Source organism: Chelonia mydas, chromosome 2 (assembly GCF_015237465.2).
Source record: "Chelonia mydas isolate rCheMyd1 chromosome 2, rCheMyd1.pri.v2, whole genome shotgun sequence".
In the NCBI taxonomy this organism is placed as follows: domain Eukaryota; kingdom Metazoa; phylum Chordata; order Testudines; family Cheloniidae; genus Chelonia; species Chelonia mydas.
Window position 1 is genome coordinate 1957195 of NC_057850.1, and position 21040 is coordinate 1978234.

Below are 21040 nucleotides of genomic sequence, written 5' to 3' on the forward strand. Positions count from 1 at the left end.
ACTGTCACCCCCAGGTCCTTTTCTGCAGAACTGCTGCCGAGCCATTCGGTCCCTAGTCTGTAGCGGTGCATTGGATTCTTCCATCCTAAGTGTAGGACCCTGCACTTATCCTTATTGAACCTCATCAGATTTCTTTTGGCCCAATCCTCCAATTTGTCTAGGTCCTTCTGTATCCTATCCCTCCCCTCCAGCGTATCTACCACTCCTCCCAGTTTAGTATCATCCGCAAATTTGCTGAGAGTGCAATCCACACCATCCTCCAGATCATTTATGAAGATATTGAACAAAACCGGCCCCAGGACCGATCCCTGGGGCACTCCACTTGACACCGGCTGCCAACTAGACATGGAGCCATTGATCACTACCCGTTGAGCCTGACAATCTAGCCAACTTTCTACCCACCTTATAGTCCATTCATCCAGCCCATACTTCCTTAACTTGCTGACAAGAATACTGTGGGAGACCGTGTCAAAAGCTTTGCTAAAGTCAAGAAACAATACATCCACTGCTTTCCCTTCATCATGAATGAATGGGGAGGGGGTTTCCCAGCCTCTCTTTCCACAGCAGCGACCTCGACAGGGGCGGCCGCCACTCCCAGCGCCATGTGTCACCTGAGCCCCCTGCCGGCAGCGAAGGAGGAGGAGACCCAGCTGACGAGCGCCCGCCGGCTCTGGGCCTTGCTCCGGGCGGGCGTCCAGGCCACTGTGGAGAAGGTATGTGGTGGGGGAAGGAAGGAGCTGCCCGAGGCCTGGTGTCCCTGCAGACGCAGGAGAGGGTGGTGATGAGCATGGCCTGACCGTGGTGGCTGCTGCCCCTCCCCGGCCAGGCCACGGTCACATCACCACGCCAGCCCATCGGCGGCACATCCATCGGGATCCTTGCTCAGCTCGTTCTACCAGACCCAAACGCCGGCCTTCTCTGGAGCCCCGTGGAGCCGTGCCCAAGCAGCAGCTGAGCCCAGAGGTCTCTCACTAGGGCCCCACGCTTCCCTATCCCCACATAGCTTCTTGCCGAGCCAGGCTAGCTTTGCCCTGTCCCTCCCCACCCGGAGGTGGGGCTGACCGTCCCCTACAAGCCATTCCCTGGAGGTTTCTCCTGCTGGCTCCATCAGTGTCTGCTTTCCCGTAGTGGGCACGTGACAAGAGGTGCCTGAAACCATCTGATACCCAGACATCACCCGCAGCATTCAGGTGCTCCGGTGCCCCATCAGTGTGCCCCGCACGCAGCCACCCTCCCCGTGGAGCCGTCGAGCACCAGCTTGCACCGCTCCACTCGACTCGGGTTGCAGCAGGACATGCTGGGACCTGCGGGCTCCGAGTGGTACCTGGGGGCCAGCCCTGCCCTATGCCGAGTTACCTGCTGAGCAGCGCGGTGAGGGCAGTGGATTGTGGCATCGCGTGACTCCGACTCCTCCTCCTCCTGGCAGATGAAGAAGGAAGAGCTGAAGGCTGCCCAGCTGACCCACGGTCTCCAGCACCTGCGTCACCTCAGCTTCCCGCAGCCCGTGCGCCGCGTTGCCTACAACAGCAGCGCCAGCCTCTTCGTGGTCCTGGACGCGGAGAGCCAGCTGCACCTGCACAAGGAGGACGGCTGGTTCAGCCACAGCACCCAGGCCCCGGAGCCCATCGCGGGCTTGCTCTACGCCACCCAGGTCAACAAGTACGTGGCCTGGGACCAGGGAAGCCTGCAGGTGCTGGGCCCAGACTTCGAGGTCCTCTCCAAGGTGCTGGCTCCGCATGGCATCCGTTGCTGCCACTACAACCCAGAGATCAATCAGGTGGTGACAGCTGGAGCGGGCAGCCTGTCCATCTGGGCCTTCCGCTATGGATTCCGCCAGCTGCAGTGCCAGGCCACCGTGCAGCAGGGCCTGTCCCCTCGCGACACCTTCAGCCGGCTGGCCCTGGACACCGGCATCCCCCAGACATGCTTTGCTGCCTGCGGCACCGGGGTTGCTGTCTTCAACCTCTCCCAGGGGGAGCTACTGACCTTCCAGAGGGACCTTCACAACAGGTGACAGCTGCTCTAGGGAGTGGGGCGCTGCCCTGCCAGCCCCAGGTGTCCCAGTGAAGAAAGAGCGCCGGCTTTCCACCCTAAGGAACTTCACGCTCTTGTAGGAGGGCCTGGGCCCCGGGCTCCTGCTCCATGGGGAGGGGAGGGGCAGGAGGCACTGGGTGGGTTCCGGGTTCCCCTCCCTCTCTAGCTGTGCCCAGCGTTGGCATGGGCGTGTGGACAGATGGGACTGGCCAGTTCTGTGTGTCACCGCCAGGACTCCCCAGTGCATGCGGGGACCTCTGGTCTCTCTGACGCTCACGTTCAGAGGCTGCTCTCGTCTCTGTGTTTGTAAAGTGAGATGGGCCCATGCGCTGCCGGGTCGAGGGCTGCGCTGGCAGCTGCTGCCCCTGCCCTGGCTGGGGCAGGCTGTGGGACCCTCTGTGAGCCCTCCCTGCCCATCCCTGGGTGGTGGGGCTGGCGTTTCGTAGACACTGCAGCTGAGAAAGCCCTGCCTGGCCCCCAGGTCTGTGCCCCCAGGCCCAGCCACCAGTGCGACTTGCCATGTGCCCCGGGGCTTGTGCAGTCATGGGGTGACCCACTGGTGCCCAGCACCCTGCGGCGCCCTGGGAGGGGTGGGGCGCCGGAGCCGGCAGGAGCACTCATGGCTGCCTCTCTCCCAGGGCCATCACTGACATCGCTTATTGCGAGGCGGGGGGGTGTGTGGTGACCGCCTCCCGCGACACCACCATCAAGGTCTGGGACAAGAAGTGGCTGATCCAGACAATCTTCGTGGGACACACTGGTGAGGGCCGGGGGCTGAGCCCAGTCTGCCACGAGCACCCTCCCCAGCTGGGGGGCACACTGGGGCGCTGTCTGAAGCTGCTGGTCCCTGCCGCGGACCCCTGCCTTGCAGGGAGAGACTCAGCTGCCCTGGGGCTGCACCTGACACCTGTGCCCCCTGCTGGCTGCCCACTGCCCGGCCCTGGAGATGGGGGAGGAGACGGCCCTCACACTAAGCGTGCTCCCTGGCTCCCATATGGCCCTCGACTGGGGACTCCTGTCTGGGAGCAAAACTGCCCCTCAGACTGGCAGTGCCCCCCAGTGGGCAGCCTGGGCATTGCTCTGACTCTGCCCTCCTTCCCTTCCTCTCCGGCAGGGCCTGTGACCGCTGTGACCATCTACCCGCAGGGGCCCTTCATCCTCTCTGCCTCCCAGGACGGCACCATTCGCACCTGGAACCTGCAGACCATTGACCAGGTGGACGAAGTGCAGGTGGCCGAGGTGGTGGAGCAGCTGCAGACGCACCCGGAGGGGGGGTACGTGGTCTCGCTGTCCGGCTCCAGCGTGGACCTTTGGAAGGTCAACCAGCTCTATTCCCTGCACACCCGGCTGGGTGCCGCCGTGACGCGCCTCTGTACCGTCGACCTGAGCGCCGTGGGCAGCTTCCCGGTGCGAGTTGCGTGCGCCTGCCAGGACTCCACCGTGCGGCTCGTGGCCGCGCACACCGGCCGCATCCTCTCCACGCTGCTGCTGGACAGGCCCTGCCAGGCCGTGGAGGTGGCCTACTGTCTGCCCAAGGAGACCCTCTTTGTGCTTCTGGAGCTGGGCCAGCTCCTGAGGGTGAACACCGCTGTCAACCCCATGAGCGTCAAGAAGATTGTGGTGCCCTGGAGCGAGTCGGCGCGGCCCCGCTGCCTGCTCCTCTACAGCCACCTCGTGGACCCCGAAAAGGCCTATGCCCAGTGGCGGGAGATCCTGGAGCAGAAAGGGGACAAGAAGTCCTGGACACATCTCCCGCTAAAGCTGCAGGACAAAAACAGGTAAGGATTAGACCCAGCACCGCTCCCCACCCTAGCCCCTCAGAGATGGGGGCGTTGTGGGGAACGGGGCAGGGAGCGCTCAGCAGAGGACGCTGTGGGGAGCGGGGCAGGAGCCCTGGCTGGGGCAGGGAGCTCCTGGCTACCCCAGCCCTGGTCGCTCCCAGCAGGGAGCGCTGTGGGGAGGGGGGCAGGAGCACTGGCTGGGGCAGGGAGCTCCTGGCTACCCCAGCCCTGGTCGCTCCCAGCAGGGAGCGCTGTGGGGAGCGGGGCAGGAGCACTGGCTGGGGCAGGGAGCTCCTGGCTACCCCAGCCCTGGTCGCTCCCAGCAGGGAGCGCTGTGGGGAGGGGGGCAGGAGCCCTGGCTGGGGCAGGGAGCTCCTGGCTACCCCAGCCCTGGTCGCTCCCAGCAGGGAGCGCTGTGGGGAGCGGGGCAGGAGCACTGGCTGGGGCAGGGAGCTCCTGGCTACCCCAGCTCTGGTCGCTCCCAGCAGGGAGCGCTGTGGGGAGGGGGGCAGGAGCCCTGGCTGGGGCAGGGAGCTCCTGGCTACCCCAGCCCTGGTCGCTCCCAGCAGGGAGCGCTGTGGGGAGCGGGGCAGGAGCACTGGCTGGGGCAGGGAGCTCCTGGCTACCCCAGCCCTGGTCGCTCCCAGCAGGGAGCGCTGTGGGGAGGGGGGCAGGAGCCCTGGCTGGGGCAGGGAGCTCCTGGCTACCCCAGCCCTGGTCGCTCCCAGCAGGGAGCGCTGTGGGGAGCGGGGCAGGAACACTGGCTGGGCGGGAGCCCCAGCCCCATCCTCTCCCAGCAGGGGGCGCGGGGGGGGGGGGGGGGCAGGAGCGCAGGTGGGGGCAGCTCCTGGTGACTCCAGCCCCAGCCTCTCCGGTGGGTTCGCTGTTGTGGTGCTGTGGTAGTTTGTGGCTGTGCCAGGGGTGATGTGCATTGCCCGCAGGTACCTGCCAGTTCTGGGGCAGGAGGACGGCTCACTCTGCGTGCTTCAGTGGTTCACCGGGCGCGTCCAGCACCAGGTGAAGGCTCATGGCTCAGAGAGGGTGACCGCGCTGGCTGCCTACCCCCACGACAGCTGTATCATCTCAGCTGGTGAGTGCACGGAGCGCCCGGCGGCAGGGCTTTCTGTGCAGCCCCAGTGACTGCCGGCCCGGGGCAGGGATCCCCACGGAGCCCTTGGAGGGCAGAGCCCTCCCTGTGCAGCGATGGCATGGACGGGGCTCCAGGGGGCAGGGGCCAGGTCCTCGGGGGGCTGGAGAAGTCCTGGCCCCAGAGCTCACAAAACCCAGTCGCTAAAGAGGGCGGGAACCACAGGGCAGAGGAGTCAGCAGGAGAGTCCATGGGCCTTGGGCATGGCCTGGCAGGGTGTTCCCCCATCCTGGGGGCGGGAGGGGAAGGGCAGGCAAGGCGTTCCCCCATCCCCAGAGGTCAGGGCACTCCCCCATTCCCCAACCCCGGGGGGTCAGGTGTTCCCCCCCGTCCTGGGAGGAGGGCAGATGTTTCCCCCGTGACCGGGGGTGGGCAGGAGCTGAGGGATTGTCCCCCATTTCCATCCGTTTCACGTGTTTCGTCAAACTAATGAAAAGCTCCGTGGTGGTGGCACCTGAAAGGCGAAGTCTGGGAGTTTGCAGCAAGGCCCCTGTGAGCCGACTGCCCCAGCCAGGCCACAGGCCAGAGCTGTGGCCTGCTGCAGCCCAGCGTGGGGCCCAGCGGGAGCAGCCTGGCAGCGCCCCTCTGCCTGGCCCGGTGCAGGTGGCGATCGCACGGTGAAAGTCTGGCGCATCTTCCCCTACATTGACGAGTGCCTGACCCTGCTGCTGAGCTTCTCCTGCCAGCACCCCGTGCTGCACATGTGCCCGCTGGGCTCCACGCTGGGCACCGCCATCCAGGACCCCGAGACCGCCACCTACAGCATCGTCCAGTACGACCTGCTGGCCCAGAGCTGCCAGGAGCACGGCCCCGAGGATGACCCGCTGGACGAGATCACAGGTAAGAGCCCTGCAGCCCAGCGGCTTCTGCTCCTCCCATCAGGGCCTGCGAAGGCACCCAGAGCAGGAGCCTGGGACTAGAGGTGAGTCTGGGCATCCAGAGGGGTAGCGGTGCCCCCTAGCGAGTGTCCAGCCCTGGGGTGTGGGGTGGGGAATGGTGCTCCATGGGGGTGTCCAGCCCCAGCAGAGGGATAGCAGTGCCTGATGGGGAGTACCCAGCCCCAGATGGGGTGGGGTGGAAAGGTGACCCCCAGGGAGTGTCTGGCCCTGGGAAGGGGGGACATGCCCAGTGGGGAAGCAGTGTGTCAAGCTGCCTGCCATGACCCCACGGCGTGTGTGCCAGCCTCAGGGCAGAGTGCTGGGAACCTGGCACCAACCCCCCATTGGCTGCGAGCTCTGTATTCGATTTCACCAACCAGTTACCAGGTGTGAGCTCCTCAGGCCCTACAACAGCCTAACCTGGGAGTCACAGACAGGCCCTGTGGGCGCTCCCATCTGACCTGCCACCCAGGGGAGCTGCCTGTGTGATAGCTGGGCCCTTACCCCAAGGATACGGCAATAGGCAGGTTAATCCCTGTCCCAAAGGACCCGTCACTCACCCCAGGTCAGTTGCTGTGACGAACTGGGACTGTTCTTAATGTTTCCTCTGAATAGTGTGGAGGTGCTTCAGTTTCCCCTATGCAGTTCTTAAGTATCTAGGGGGTGGGATAAGGGTGTATGATCATTGCAGAGCCCTAGAGGGCAGGTGTGTGCAGGGGTCTGGACACAGAGAATGGCCGACACCCTGTCTCCTGGCAACTGATGGCCTGGGCCTTTCCCCCCTGCAAGGTGAGAGCTAAAGGGTTGGAGACCAAAGGAATCCGGTGACCTCCTGGCCCGGGAAAGGGGAAAGCCAGAGGAGGAGAGGCTGGAGGGAGTTTCAGTTTGGGGCTGGCTGGGGACGAAGAGTGAAGTGCAGACGTGATTGTCTGGCTCACTGCCCCCCCAAATGGACCCAGCTGAGGGGTCCTGTTCTCTGCACCTACAAGCTCTGTTTTAGACCATGTTCCTGTAGTCTAATAAACCTCTGTTTTACTGGCTGGCTGAGAGTCACGTCTGACTGCGGAGTTGGGGTGCAGGACCCTCTGGCCCCCCCAGGACCCCGCTTGAGCGGACTCGCTGTGGGAAGCGCACGGAGGGGCAGAGGAGGCTGAATGCTCCGAGGTCAGACCCAGGAAGGGGGAAGCTGTGTGAGCTGTGTGTCCTGCAGACAGGCTGCTCCCAGAAAGGAGCCTTCCCCAGAGTCCTGCCTGGCTTCATGGGGAGCAGTTCCAGAGCATCGCCCGGGGACTCCGTGACAGTAGCACCTTAGCTCTCACAGCAAAGCCCACGCTTGTAGCCAGTCCTATAACAAGCTGTCTAAAGCTTGATTACATAGGAAAAGGAAATGAGCGTTATTGACAAGGTTAAAGCAGATGAGTTACAATCTTAATTTCAAAAGGGAATAAAAGCTTCTATACTAAACTATACTGTACGTCCTAAGGGCTAGCCTGGGCTGAGCACTGGGGATCTCTTGCTTATGCCTAGGAACCTGCCCCCAGATTCTGAGCAGCATAGAGATAATCAGTTCCTCCCTGTCAGGGGTTTTTATTCCCCTCCCCCCATGTGCTCTGAGCTGCGAACTCAGCTGACGGGAGGAATTCACTTGCACGACTCATCTTCAGGGCTAGGAGTGGGAGGGCAGAACAACAGACATCTTGTGTCCTCTTTATTGTCCCACAACGGTCCGTCTGGTGTCGATGGGCCTTTCCTGTGGGGCAGGACGTAACATCTTCTGCTGAAGCCAGCACTTCACACTGGTTAATGTCTCTGTCCTGCCTGGTGAGTTACACGGTCACCGAGGCTCACGCTCAAACATTCCCTTGCACTAGGGGATACAGAGGTGATACGTGAGATTAATGCCGGCAGCAACTCACCAGCTTTCCATACAGTCTAAGCACGAACCACATTCTGATGATCCCTGTCTGAATGATGCTCACACTCAGGTGGGCCAGGCTGGCTCCAGTGACGTATTTGTCGGGGTTCCCTTGAGACAAGGGGACCTTGGCAGGAGTTGGCACCTGGTCTGGCAGTGTCACACTGTGTCCTGTGGGCCGTGCCCTGCCTGGGTGGGACAAGGGGCTGTTGGTGCCCCATGGAGTGTAGCCAGTTCATGGCGCTCCTACTCCCCCCAGCGCATGCTGCATGAGGGGCCAGCCCCAGGCTGGGGGGGGCGCTCATTGTTTAATGGCAGCTCTTTCCTGCCCTGTAGGCCTGTGCTGCTGTCCCACGCTGAAGCTCTTTGCATCGGCCAGCAGGGATGGGTCGGTGAAGGTCTGGAACGCCCAAAACCAGCTACTCAGGTGAGAGGCAGATGCTCCTGCCAGGCCAGCCAGCACGGCCTGTCAGGGACTCTGCCCAGATCCTGCCCATACCGCAGTCGCTGTGGGGGCTTTGGGTGGGTCTCACGGCCCTGGGGGGCTGGTGTCCGGTGTTAACATGCTCCTGTCACTGACTGGAGCTGCACAGTGTTAAACAAGGTCTGGGATCCAGGGAGCTGAGCCAGCTCGGTCCCGTGGCAAACGCCCCAAGAAATGTCCCTTCACCCTGCACAGGGAAGTCAGCACATCGGGGCGAGCACTGGAAACGTCAGGGGTTCCGTAGGGCTGGTATGTTAACAGTTCCCCTGGGGCCCTTTCCCTGGGAAACCCCCCTGGCCAGACAGCCCCTTAGCTGGGGTTAAGATGGTAAGAACTGTCCTAGGGGAAGGGAGAAGAGCTGGGAGGGGCTGGGGCTGCTGCTAAAGGCTGATCCCAATTCCAAAAAGACAAAACCAGACAAACTCGCGAGGGGAATGATGAGCAGCAAAGACAGAAAATGCAGCGTCCGTCTCTGGTGCCGACTCTCACTGCCGGAGGGGCACAGGCCCAGCCCCGCAGTCTGATCCGTCACTCTGGGACCTGGCAAACTTGTACCAGCCTCGGGCTGTTCAGGGCAAGGAAATTACCTGCCCCTGTGGTCCCGGGCTCCCAGCCACGTGCAATCGAGAGCCTTGGCCGGCTCAGCCGTGCTTCTCTCGACAGGCCGGTGTGTTTGGACCAGGAGCAGGTTTACCGTGAAACAAACCATGCACGTGGCCCCCAACGACAAGGGACCCCCCAAAATGCAGGACAAATATCTGACAACCTGCCCCTGAGTCCCGGCCGGTGGCGCAGCAGGGCTCAAGCAGGCAGGCTGCCTCCATGCGGTGGCCGGTGGCCCCACACCGCTCCCGGAAGCGGCCAGCTGCTGGCACATCTCTGCGCACCCCTGGTGGGGTGGGGGGAGGTGGCTCCGTGCGCTGCCCCTGCCCCGAGCACCAACTCCGCAGCTCCCATGGGCCAGGAACTGCGGAGACTCCCTGGTCTCCCTGCTTAGGAGCCGCTGCCGGGGGTGGGGGGTGGGGGGGTGGCGGTCGCTCTGGGAGCCGCACCGCCCCCCTGCCCCAATCAAGGTACCTCACTTTATTTTCATTTACTGCCCATTACTTACAATACAGGAGGAGGATGAAGGAAAAAAAGAATGAAAAACGGGGCCGGGGGAGATAAGAGAGGATGTTCTTTTCCCTGGCTGAGTCCTGAGCGGGGGGCGGGTGCTGAAAACGAAGCTGCGCACAGGGCCCCACTAACTCTAAATCCACACGGGTTGGGACTGGTCCAGGCTCTGGCTCCCTTTCATGGCCCCCCCCCCCCCCCCCCCCCCCCCCAGCAGCAGCGATTGATCCAGGTCAGCAGGACTTTATCGACTTTCACTCTGAGCTCCCAATTAGGGTCCATGCTTAGGAACATTTATCACCACAGGTCCCTCAATGGGGAGGGTCTCTCAGCCCTGGGGGTCCCCCTTGTGGGGAGGGGGCAGCCTGGCAGGCAGAGCAAATCCATGCATTTTGCCATTTACCTTTTCCCAGTCTATCTGCCTGCCCCTCTCCCCTGTGTAGCCAGTGGGAGCTGCGATCCCCACTGTTGAGTCCCACCCTTGTTGCGGCACAGGGGCTGCTGGGCGGTGGGCTCCCCCCGCCCAATGGGCCGGTGCACTGGGCCCTGCTGACCCCCCTGTGCTAGGGAGTGGGCTGCTGGGCGTCTGCTGAAGTTTGGGACTGGCTCGAGGTGCTGCTGGGTCTGGCAGGCTTACCCACACCGCCTGTCCCTGCGCAGTCAGCCGGGAAGCTCAGCACGCCAAACACAGCCACCAAGGGGCAGGGCTGGCTGCTAGTCAGGGGCAGAGCCACAGAGAGAACCCAGGAGTCCCAGCTCCCATCCTGGACATTAGCCACAAACCCACCCTGCCTTTGAAGGGAAGATCCCAGCAGAGAGCAGCAGTCTGCGGCCCCTTTACCACCCTCCCCCCAAGCCCACTGTGCTGTGGGATGCGCCGGGAAGCCCCCACCTCAGCTTGGGGCTCAGATGCAGTTTAATTGGGATACGGACGTCCAGACCTCCCCAGCTGTGCAGTGTTGTTGTGCATTAGCGAGCAGCTTCCGCGTCACCCCCCCAGTGGTGGTGCAGTTACCCAGGATGAACCCAGGCCCCGGGGAGCCCGCTGAGGGAATGGGGGGTCGATAGCAGCAGGTTTGCCTGGCCAGTCTGGTCCTCCCGGCAGAGGAAGAACCTGGGCTGTGCCAGTGTCACGGCCTGATCATAGAATCATAGAATATCAGGGTTGGAAGGGACCTCAGGAGGTCATCTAGTCCAACCCCCTGCTCAAAGCAGGACCAGTCCCCAACTAAATCATCCCAGCCAGGGCTTTGTCAACCCTGACCTTAAAAACTTCTAAGGAAGGGGATTCCACCACCTCCCTAGGTAACGCATTCCAGTGTTTCACCACCCTCTTGGTGAAAAAGTTTTTCCTAATATCCAACCTAAACCTCCCCCACTGCAACTTGAGACCATTACTCCTTGTCCTGTCCTCTTCTACCACGGAGAATAGTCTAGAACCATCCTCTCTGGAACCACCTCTCAGGTAGCTGAAAGTAGCTATCAAATCCCCCCTCATTCTTCTCTTCTGCAGACTAAACAATCCCAGTTCCCTCAGCCTCTCCTCATAAGTCATGTGTTCCAGACCCCTAATCATTTTTGTTGCCCTTCGCTGGACTCTCTCCAATTTATCCACATCCTTCTTGTAGTGTGGGGCCCAAAACTGGACACAGTACTCCAGATGAGGCCTCACCAATGTCAAATAGAGGGAAACAATCACGTCCCTCAATCTGCTGGCAATGCTCCCACTTATACATCCCAAAATGCCATTGGCCTTCTTCGCAACAAGGGTACACTGTTGACTCCTATCCAGCTTCTCGTCCACTGTAACCCCAGGTCCTTTTCTGCAGAACTGCTGCCGAGCCACTCGGTCCCTAGTCTGTAGCGGTGCATGGGATTCTTCCGTCCTAAGTGCAGGACTCTGCACTTGTCCTTGTTGAACTTCATCAGATTTCTTTTGGCCCAATCCTCCAATTTGTCTAGGTCCCTCTGTATCCTATCCCTACCCTCCAGCGTATTTACCTCTCCTCCCAGTTTAGTATCATCTGCAAATTTGCTGAGAGTGCAATCCACACCATCCTCCAGATCATTAATGAAGATATTGAACAAAACCAGCCCGAGGATTGACCCTTGGGGCACTCCACTTGATACCGGCTGCCAACTAGACATGGAGCCATTGATCAGTACCCGTTGAGCCCGACAATCTAGCCAGCTTTCTATCCACCTTATCGTCCATTCATCCAGCCCATACTTCTTTTAACTTACTGGCAAGAATACTGTGGGAGACCGTGTCAAAAGCTTTGCTAAAGTCAAGGAACAACATGTCCACTGCTTTCCCCTCATCCACAGAGCCAGTTATCTTGTCATAGAAGGCAATTAGATTAGTCAGGCATGACTTGCCCTTGGTGAATCCATGCTGACCATTCCTGATCACTTTCCTCTCCTCTAAGTTCTTCAGAATCGATTCCTTGAGCACCTGCTCCATGATTTTTCCAGGGACTGAGGTGAGGCTGACAGGCCTGTAGTTCCCAGGATCCTCTTTCTTCCCTTTTTTAAAGATGGGCACTACATTTGCCTTTTTGCAGTCATCCGGGACCTCCCCCGATCACCATGAGTTTTCAAAGATAATGGCCAATGGCTCTGCAATCAGATCCGCCAACTCCTTTAGCACTCTCGGAAGCAGTGCATCCGGCCCCATGGACTTGTGGTCGTCCAGTTTTTCTAAATAGTCCCTAACCACTTCTTTCTCCACAGAGGGCTGGTCACCTCCTCCCCATGCTGTGCTGCCCAGTGCAGTAGTCTGGGAGCTGACCTTGTTCGTGACGATAGAGGCAAAAAAAGCATTGAGTACATTAGCTTTTTCCACATTCTCTGTCCCTAGGTTGCCTCCCTCATTCAGTAAGTGGCCCACACTTTCATTGACTTTCTTCTTGTTGCTAACATACCTGAAGAAACCCTTCTTGTTACTTTTAACATCTCTTGCTAGCTGCAACTCCAGGTGTGATTTGGCCTTCCTGATTTCACTCCTGCATTCCCGAGCAATATTTTTATACTCTTCCCTGGTCATTTGTCCAATCTTCCACTTCTTGTAAGCTGCTTTTTTGTGTTTAAGATCAGCAAGGATTTCACTGTTAAGCCAAGCTGGTCGCCTGCCATATTTACTATTCTTTCCACACATCGGGATGGTTTGTCCCTGTAACCTCAATAAGGATTTTTAAAATACAGCCAGCTCTCCTGGACTCCTTTTCCCCTCATGTTGTTCTCCCAGGGGATCCTGCCCAGCAGTTCCCTGAGGGAGTCAAAGTCTGCTTTTCTGAAGTCCAGTGTCCATATTCTGCTGCTTTCCTTTCTTCCCTGTGTCAGGATCCTGAACTCAACCATCTCATGGTCACTGCCTCCCAGGTTCCCATCCACTTTTGCTTCCCCTACTAATTCTTCCTGGTTTGTGAGCAGCAGGTCAAGAAGAGCTCTGCCCCTAGTTGGTTCCTCCAGCACTTGCACCAGGAAATTGTCCCCTACACTTTCTAAAAACTTCCTGGATTGTCTGTGCACCGCTGTATTGCTCTCCCAGCAGATATCAGGGTGATTGAAGTCTCCCATGAGAACCAGGGCCTGCAATCTAGTAACTTCCGTGAGTTGCCGGAAGAAAGCCTCGTCCACCTCATCCCCCTGGTCCGGTGGTCTATAGCAGACTCCCACCACAACATCACCCTTGTTGCTCACACTTCTAAACTTAATCCAGAGACACTCAGGTTTTTCTGCAGTTTCATACCGGAGCTCTGAGCAGTCATACTGCTCCCTTACATACAGTGCCACTCCCCCCCACCCCTTTTCTGCCCTGCCTGTCCTTCCTGAACAGTTTATATCCATCCATGACAGTACTCCAGTCATGTGAGTTATCCCACCAAGTCTCTGTTATTCCAATCACATCCTAATTCCTTGGCTGTGCCAGGACTTCCAGTTCTCCCTGCTTGTTTCCCAGGCTTCTTGCATTTGCATACAGGCACTTGAGATAACTCGCTGTTTGTCCTGCTTTCTTAGTATGAGGCAGGAGCCCTCCCCTTTCGTGCTCTCCTGCTCGTGCTTCCTCCCGGTATCCCACGTCCCCACTTACCTCAGGGCTTTGGTCTCCCTCCCCCGGTGAACCTAGTTTAAAGCCCTCCTCACTAGGTTAGCCAGCCTGCTTGCGAAGATGCTCTTCCCTCTCTTCGTTAGGTGGAGTCCGTCTGTGACGAAGCGGGACTGTTCTTAATATTTCCTCTGAATATTGTGGGGGTCGTCAGTTTCCCCCATGCAGTTCTTAAGTATCTAGGGGGTGGGGTAAGGGTGTATGATCCTTGCAGAGCCCTAGAGGGCAAGTGTGTGCAGGGGTCTGGACACAGAGAATGGCCGACACCCTGTTTCCTGGCCACTGATGGCCTGGGCCCTTCCCCCCTGCAAGGTGAGAGCTAAAGGGTTGGAGAACAAAGGAATCCGGTGACCTCCTGGCCCGGGAAAGGGGAAAGCGAGAGGAGGAGGGGCTGGAGGGAGTTTCAGTTTGGGGCTGGCTGGGGACGAAGAGTGAAGTGCAGACGTGGTTGTCTGGTTCACTGCCCCCCAAAATGGACCCAGCTGAGGGGTCCTGTTCTCTGCACCTACAAGCTCTGTGTTAGACCATGTTCCTGTTGTCTAATAAACCTTCTGGTTTACTGGCTGGCTGAGAGTCACGTCTGACTGCGAAGTTGGGGGCAGGACCCTCTGGCTTCCCCAGGAGCCCGCCTTGGCAGACTCGCTGTGGGAAGCGCAGGGAGGGGCAGAGGATGCTGAATGCTCCAAGTTCAGACCCAGGAAGGTGGAAGCTGTGTGAGCTGTGAGTCCTGAAGACAGTCTGTTCACAGAAAGGAGACTTCCCCAGAGTCCTGACTGGCTTCTTAGGGAGCAGTTCCAGAGCATTGCCCGGGGATTCCATGACACCGTCTCTGCCTAGCACTCCTCCTTCATGGAACACCATCCCATGGTCAAAGAATCCAAAGCCTTCTCTCCTACACCACCTGCGTAGCCATTCGTTGACTTCCACGATTCGACGGTCTCTACCCAGGCCTTTTCCTTCTACGGGGAGGATGGACGAGAAGACAACTTGCGCCTCAAACTCCTTTATCCTTCTTCCCAGAGCCACGTAGTCCGCAGTGATCCGCTCAAGATCATTCTTGGCAGTATCATTGGTGCCCACGTGGAGAAGCAGGAAGGGGTAGCGATCCGAGGGCTTGATGAGTCTCAGCAGTCTCTCTGTCACATCGTGAATCCTAGCTCCTGGCAAGCAGCAGACTTCTCGGTTTTCCCAGACGGGGCGGCAGATAGATGACTCAGTCCCCCTGAGGAGAGAGTCCCTGACCACCACCACCCGCCTCCTTCTCTTGGGACCGGTGGTCATGGAACCCCCATCCCTGGGACAGTGCATCTCATGGCTTCCAATCGGCGGAGTCTCCTTCTGCTCCCTTCCCTCAGACGTATCATCTGGTCCACTCTCCGCATTAGTACCTGTGGAGAGAACATGAAAACGGTTGCTTACCTGTATCTGTGTTGCTGGTCCTTGGACGCTCCCCTTTCTTCTTCTGGAGGTCACATGCTGCCAAATTTCTTCACCGTCCTCCTGTCCCCGCTGCGCAGCCTGCTCTGAATCTTCAGAACGTTGTGCCCGTAGAAGCATATCCCGACGTCTGTCCAGGAAATCTTCAGTTTCTCTTATGCAACGCAGGGTCGATACTTGTTTCTCCAGACCTTGAACCTTCTCTTCCAATATGGAGATCAGCTTGCACTTCGTACAGACAAAGTCGCTTCTGTCCTGGGGAAGAAAGACAAACATGGCACATCCAGTGCAGGTCACAACAGCTGAACGCTCCCCATCCATATTACCTTCCTCCTACGAGCTCACTCAGGAGTTGTAGTAACTAGACTGAGAAGCCGGCCAGATGTAAGCCTCAGTGGGCTCTCCCCAGGCAAACTCCCTCTGTTAGCCGCTCTGCTGGTCGCTGCTCTGCTGGTTCACAGCTGACTGGCTTTTTATACAGTCAGGCCCACTCAGGGCTCACCTGGAACAAAGCACTCCCAATTCACACTTTTCAAACCATCAACCAAGCACACGGTCAAACTGTCCCCACAACAGACGCTCAGATACTCACCACCACAGCCTCCCTAAGGCAACCCTTAGCGTACCTCCTCTCAGACAGATCCCAGGCAAACTCCCTCTGTTAGCCTCTCTGCTGTTCGCAGCTCTGCTGCTGCGGGGGGACTTTGCCGATCGACGCTCCCCCGCCACGTGGCCTCTCACCTCTCTCCTCAGGCACCTCAAGCTGAACACGATCCCGGAGAGCCTGGCCTTCGGGAACGAGTGCGGGGACCTGCTGCTGGGCGTGGAGCAGCATCTGCACTGCATACACCACAGCAAGTACCTGCCCAGGCTGTATCTCACCAAGGTACGGACCGAGCTTGGGCCCAGCGCCGGGGGCAGGGCAGCACGGGCTGGGCAGGGCCCTGTCACAGGTACACACGAACCAGGCTGCTCAGGGATACCTGCCACAGGGGCCTACTCTGTGCACAATGTCTGCCCGGACTAGCCCTGTACCAGACCCTCCACACTGTGCACCGGTCGGACACAGTCTGCTGGGAGAGGCCGGGTCTGGAGTAGCCGGGAGCACCCCCCATAGACAGTACCCTGCCCCACTCCTCACAGCGCCCCCTGCTGGGAGAGGCAGGGTCTGGAGTAGCCGGGAGCGCCCCCCATAGACAGTGCCCTGCCCCACTCCTCACAGCGCCCCCTGCTGGGAGAGGCCGGGTCTGGAGTAGCCGGGAGCGCCCCCCATAGACAGTGCCCTGCCCCACTCCTCACAGCGCCCCCTGCTGGGAGAGGCTGGGGCTGGAGTAGCCGGGAGCGCCCCCCATAGACAGTGCCCTGCCCCACTCCTCACAGCGCCCCCTGCTGGGAGAGGCCGGGTCTGGAGTAGCCGGGAGCGCCCCCCATAGACAGTGCCCTGCCCCACTCCTCACAGCGCCCCCTGCTGGGAGAGGCTGGGGCTGGAGTAGCCGGGAGCGCCCCCCATAGACAGTGCCCTGCCCCACTCCTCACAGCGCCCCCTGCTGGGAGAGGCCGGGTCTGGAGTAGCCGGGAGCGCCCCCCATAGACAGTGCCCTGCCCCACTCCTCACAGCGCCCCCTGCTGGGAGAGGCCGGGTCTGGAGTAGACAGGAGCGCCCCCCCAGCCAGCTCCTGCCCCACTCTCACAGTGCCCCCTGCTGGGAGAAGCTGGGACTGGCATAGACAGGAGCTCCCCCCAGCCAGCTCCTGCCCCGCTCCCCACAGCACCCCCTGCTGGGAGAGGCTGGGACTGCAGTAACTGGGGGTCCCCGGAGATGCAGTTAGCCACTGAGTGGATGACGCGGGGGGACCAGTTCTCTCCCATCCATGCCACGTGTGCCGCCCTCCCCTCGGAGCCCCTGCCCCTCCACAGCTGGCAACACTCAGGGCCTCTTTCTCCTGCAGCTGCTGTGCGTGAGCCTCCTAGACCCCATGCAGGACGCTCCTTTCCCCACCAGCGAGGGCTCACTGCGGCCCCTTAACAAGGACGCCAGACAACGGTTGCTCCTGGACCCTCGTTCCCTCTCTGTCAAGTGAGCCCAGCCAGGGGTCTGCCCCACTGTCAGGCCGGGTGCTCCAAGCTCCTGACAAATACACGGCTCCACACCGCCATGGCCGGAGGACTTTCCCTGCACTCCCTGGGTGCGACCCCTCTGCCATGGCCGGAGAAACTCCCCGCCGGGTGCACCCACGCCGCCATGGCCAGAGGACTTTCCCCCCACTCCCTGGGTGCGACCCCTCTGCCATGGCCGGAGAAACTCCCCGCCGGGTGCACCCACACCGCCATGGCCAGAGGACTTTCTCCCCACTCCCTGGGTGCGACCCCTCTGCCATGGCCGGAGAAACTCCCCGCCGGGTGCACCCACGCCGCCATGGCCAGAGGACTTTCCCCCCACTCCCTGGGTGCGACCCCTCTGCCATGGCCGGAGAAACTCCCCGCCGGGTGCACCCACGCCGCCATGGCCAGAGGACTTTCCCCCCACTCCCTGGGTGCGACCCCTCTGCCATGGCCAGAGAACCTCCCCCCCCCCGGGTGCACCCACACCGCCATGGCCAGAGGACTTTCCCCCCACTCCCTGGGTGCGACCCCTCTGCCATGGCCAGAGAATCTCCCCCCCGGGGTGCACCCACGCCGCCATGGCCGGACGACTTTCCCCCCACTCCCTGGGTGCGACCCCTCTGCCATGGCCAGAGAACCTCCCCCCGGGTGCACCCACACCGCCATGGCCAGAAGACTTTCCCCCCACTCCCTGGGTGCGACCCCTCTGCCATGGCCAGAGAACCTCCCCCCGGGTGCACCCACACCGCCATGGCCAGAGGACTTTCTCCCCACTCCCTGGGTGCGACCCCTCTGCCATGGCCAGAGAACCTCCCCCCGGGTGCACCCACACTGCCATGGCCAGAGGAATTTCCCCCCACTCCCTGGGTGCGACCCCTCTGCCATGGCCAGAGAAACTCCCCGCCGGGTGCACCCACACCGCCATGGCCAGAGGACTTTCCCCCCACTCCCTGGGTGCGACCCCTCTGCCATGGCCAGAGAACCTCCCCCCCCCCGGGTGCACCCACGCCGCCATGGCCAGAGGACTTTCCCCCCACTCCCTGGGTGCGACCCCTCTGCCATGGCCAGAGAATCTCCCCCCCGGGGTGCACCCACGCCGCCATGGCCGGACGACTTTCCCCCCACTCCCTGGGTGCGACCCCTCTGCCATGGCCAGAGAACCTCCCCCCGGGTGCACCCACACCGCCATAGCCAGAAGATTTTCCCCCCACTCCCTGGGTGCGACCCCTCTGCCATGGCCAGAGAACCTCCCCCCAGGGTGCACCCACCCTGCCATGGCCGGAGGACTTTCCCCCCACTCCCTGGGTGCGACCCCTCTGCCATGGCCAGAGAACCTCCCCCGCAGGTGCACCCACCCTGCCATGGCCGGAGGACTTCCCCCCCCCCCCGGGTGCACCCACGCCGCCATGGCCAGAAGACTTTCCCCCCACTCCCTGGGTGTGACCCCACCCTGCCATCGCCAGAGAACCTCCCCCGCCCCCCGCCGGGTGCACCCACGCTGCCATGGCCGGAGGACTTTCCACCCACTCCCTGGGTGCGACCCCTCTGCAATGGCCAGAGAACCTCCCCCCCGGGTGCACCCACCCTGCCATGGCCGGAGGACTTCTCCCCGCCCCCCCCGGGTGCACCCACACCGCCATGGCCAGAGGACTTTCCCTGCACTCCCTGGGTGTGACCCCTCTGCCATGGCCAGAGGACTTTCCCTGCACTCCCTGGGTGCGACCCCTCTGCCATGGCCAGAGAACCTCCCCCCCAGGTGCACCCACGCCACCATGGCCGGAGGACTCCCCCCCCAGCCCCCCGGGTGCACCCACGCCGCCATGGCAGGAGGACTTTCCCCCCACTCCCTGGGTGCGACCCCTCTGCCATGGCCAGAGAACCTCCCCGCCGGGTGCACTCACGCCGCCATGGCTGGAGGACCTCCCCCCCACCTTGGATGCACCCACGCCGCCATGGCTGGAGGACCTCCCCTCCCCCCCTGGTGCACCCGCTTTGCCGTGGCTGGAGAACCTCCCACCCCCCGGGTGCACCCACACCGCCATGGACGGAGGACTTCCCCTCCCCCTCAGATGCACCCGCTTTGCCGTGGCTGGAGAACCTCCCCACCGTGAGTGCACCCTCTCCGCCATGGCTGGAGGACCCCCCCAACACTCTCCCCTGCTGTGTGGCTCTGCAGGCTCCATCCCTCGTCCCCAGTGTCCTCAGGAGGAAGAGAAGTTTTCCGCCTGGACCGAGGGATTCTCTGCGGATGCAGAACGCACAGCCGCAGAGCTGGGTGTGGGGAGGGGTCGAGGGCAGTGGCTGCAGATCTGCCTCAGGGCAGTGTAATGGGGGGGCACCAGCGAGATACATGGGGGCGAGGGGGGGGCAGCCCAGGGTCTGCTGCCCCAGGTGCGCTCAGGCAGGGGAGGGGACGTGCGGTGAGTGGGGGTGTTCTGAGATCCCTGGGGGACCCTGGTGCTAGTTTGCACCCGATGAGCCGTCTCTTGCTTCATTGAGGCTTTAGGGCCACGTGTCTGGGGTTGCCGCCCTGGCTGTGGCGGGCAAAGGCCGGTGGATGGCCTGGGGGCCGTGAGCCTGGCTCTTGACAGGCGTGTCCCTCTCTGCAGGCTGTGCGTGCCGCTGCTCCCCTGGAAGCTCAAGAAGGATGAGGACTACTCCTGGGTGCGCCAGGAGAAGGAGGAGGTGACGCCTGACGGTGGGACGGCAAGCTGCTGGCCCTGCCTCCCCCAGCGCTGGTCCAGAGCACCTGAGTGATAGGCCGAAGCACCAGTCCCACTGGGCCAAAGATTCTGCCCTGTGGGAGCTTGCTCGAGCAGGGGTGCGGGGGGGGAGGCTGGGAGGTGGCCCCTGTTAGTCAGTGAGGACATGGACGGCCCCTGGGCCTGCAGGGGCCCGAAATCCAGGCACCAGACACTGGGCACCAGGCCCCCAGTGTGGGTCCTGACCTCAGACCGTGGGAAAGGGCTGGCACCAAGCCCTGAGCCACAGGCACCTCCGGCCCATGCGCAGCCTCTGGCCCTCCAGTCCCTGCACAGCCCCCAGATCTGGGCAGCCGTCTGCTGTTCCCAGCCCCCCACCACAATGGCTGCTGTCGTGGGTGGGCTCTGCTGCGTGCCAGTGACTGCCTGGCAGCTGCAGACCCGCTTCCCAAGCCCTGCCACTTCCCCAGACAGTCGCTGGGCTCCTCAGCCTGCCTGGAACGACCGTGAGCCAGGGCCCCTTTGAACGTTGCAGGCCTGTGCCCAGCTGGCCGCGAGGGACCAGGATCTGCTCCTCATTCAGCAGGGGAAGCTCCCCGCCGCCAGGAAGCCCAGGCTGCATACGAAGCTGCAGGACGAGGCCTTTGAACGCTACATGCGTCTTGTCCACAGGCAGCCGCCGAGGATCCAGGTGACGGTGCGGATGGGGACGGGGCTGGCAGTGGGTGATGGGGCCTGGCCAGACGTGCTCTGTGTTCTGGGATTAGCAGGAGCTCTGCCTAGGAAAGGGCTGGCTGGGGGCTCTGAGACAGACATAGCAACAGCTTGGGGGCAGGAACTACCCCATAGGTGGGACCCTCCTTCCAGATGATGTCATGGTGTCCTCTCGCACTGAGGAGACCTGTCCAGGGGAGGGAATCCCAAGTAGTAGGAAGAGACCGGGAATAGCAATGGGGAACTCAGTCATTAGAAATAAAGAGAGCTGGGCTTGTGGTGACCGGGAGAACCACATGGTGACTTGCCTGCCGGGTGCAAAGATTGCAGGTCGCTCAGACTTATGTGCAATGCTGGGGAGGAGGCCGTGGTACATGTAGGTACCAGTGACATAGGGGAAGGTAGGAGAGAGGTCCTGGAGGCCAAATGTAGGCAAGAGATTAAACTCTGGAACCTCCCTGGTAGCATTCTCTGAAATGCTTCCAGTTCCACGCACAGGGCCAGTTCAACAGAACTGCGGGGTCTCAGTGCATGGATGAGAGGATGGTGTAGGGCGGTGGGGTTTAGTGTTATTAGGAACTGGGGAACCTTTTAGGAAAGAAGGAGCCTGTATAGGAAGGATGG

General features: G+C 61.3%; 1 protein-coding gene across 1 annotated transcript in view; it reads left to right on the forward strand.

The window, feature by feature from the left end:
• The first annotated feature begins 481 nt into the window (after positions 1-481).
• The window catches only part of WDR97 (WD repeat domain 97), a 71400-nt gene continuing 50841 nt past the window's right edge, over positions 482-21040 (forward strand). Inside the window, exons 1-11 of the mRNA XM_043541898.1 lie at positions 482-713; positions 1427-2010; positions 2673-2794; positions 3149-3812; positions 4757-4905; positions 5566-5802; positions 8092-8182; positions 15651-15783; positions 16847-16974; positions 19610-19685; positions 20238-20393. Coding sequence (XP_043397833.1) covers positions 522-713; positions 1427-2010; positions 2673-2794; positions 3149-3812; positions 4757-4905; positions 5566-5802; positions 8092-8182; positions 15651-15783; positions 16847-16974; positions 19610-19685; positions 20238-20393 — 2532 coding nt within the window. The 5' untranslated portion in view covers positions 482-521. The remainder of the gene's footprint in view (positions 714-1426; positions 2011-2672; positions 2795-3148; positions 3813-4756; positions 4906-5565; positions 5803-8091; positions 8183-15650; positions 15784-16846; positions 16975-19609; positions 19686-20237; positions 20394-21040) is intronic.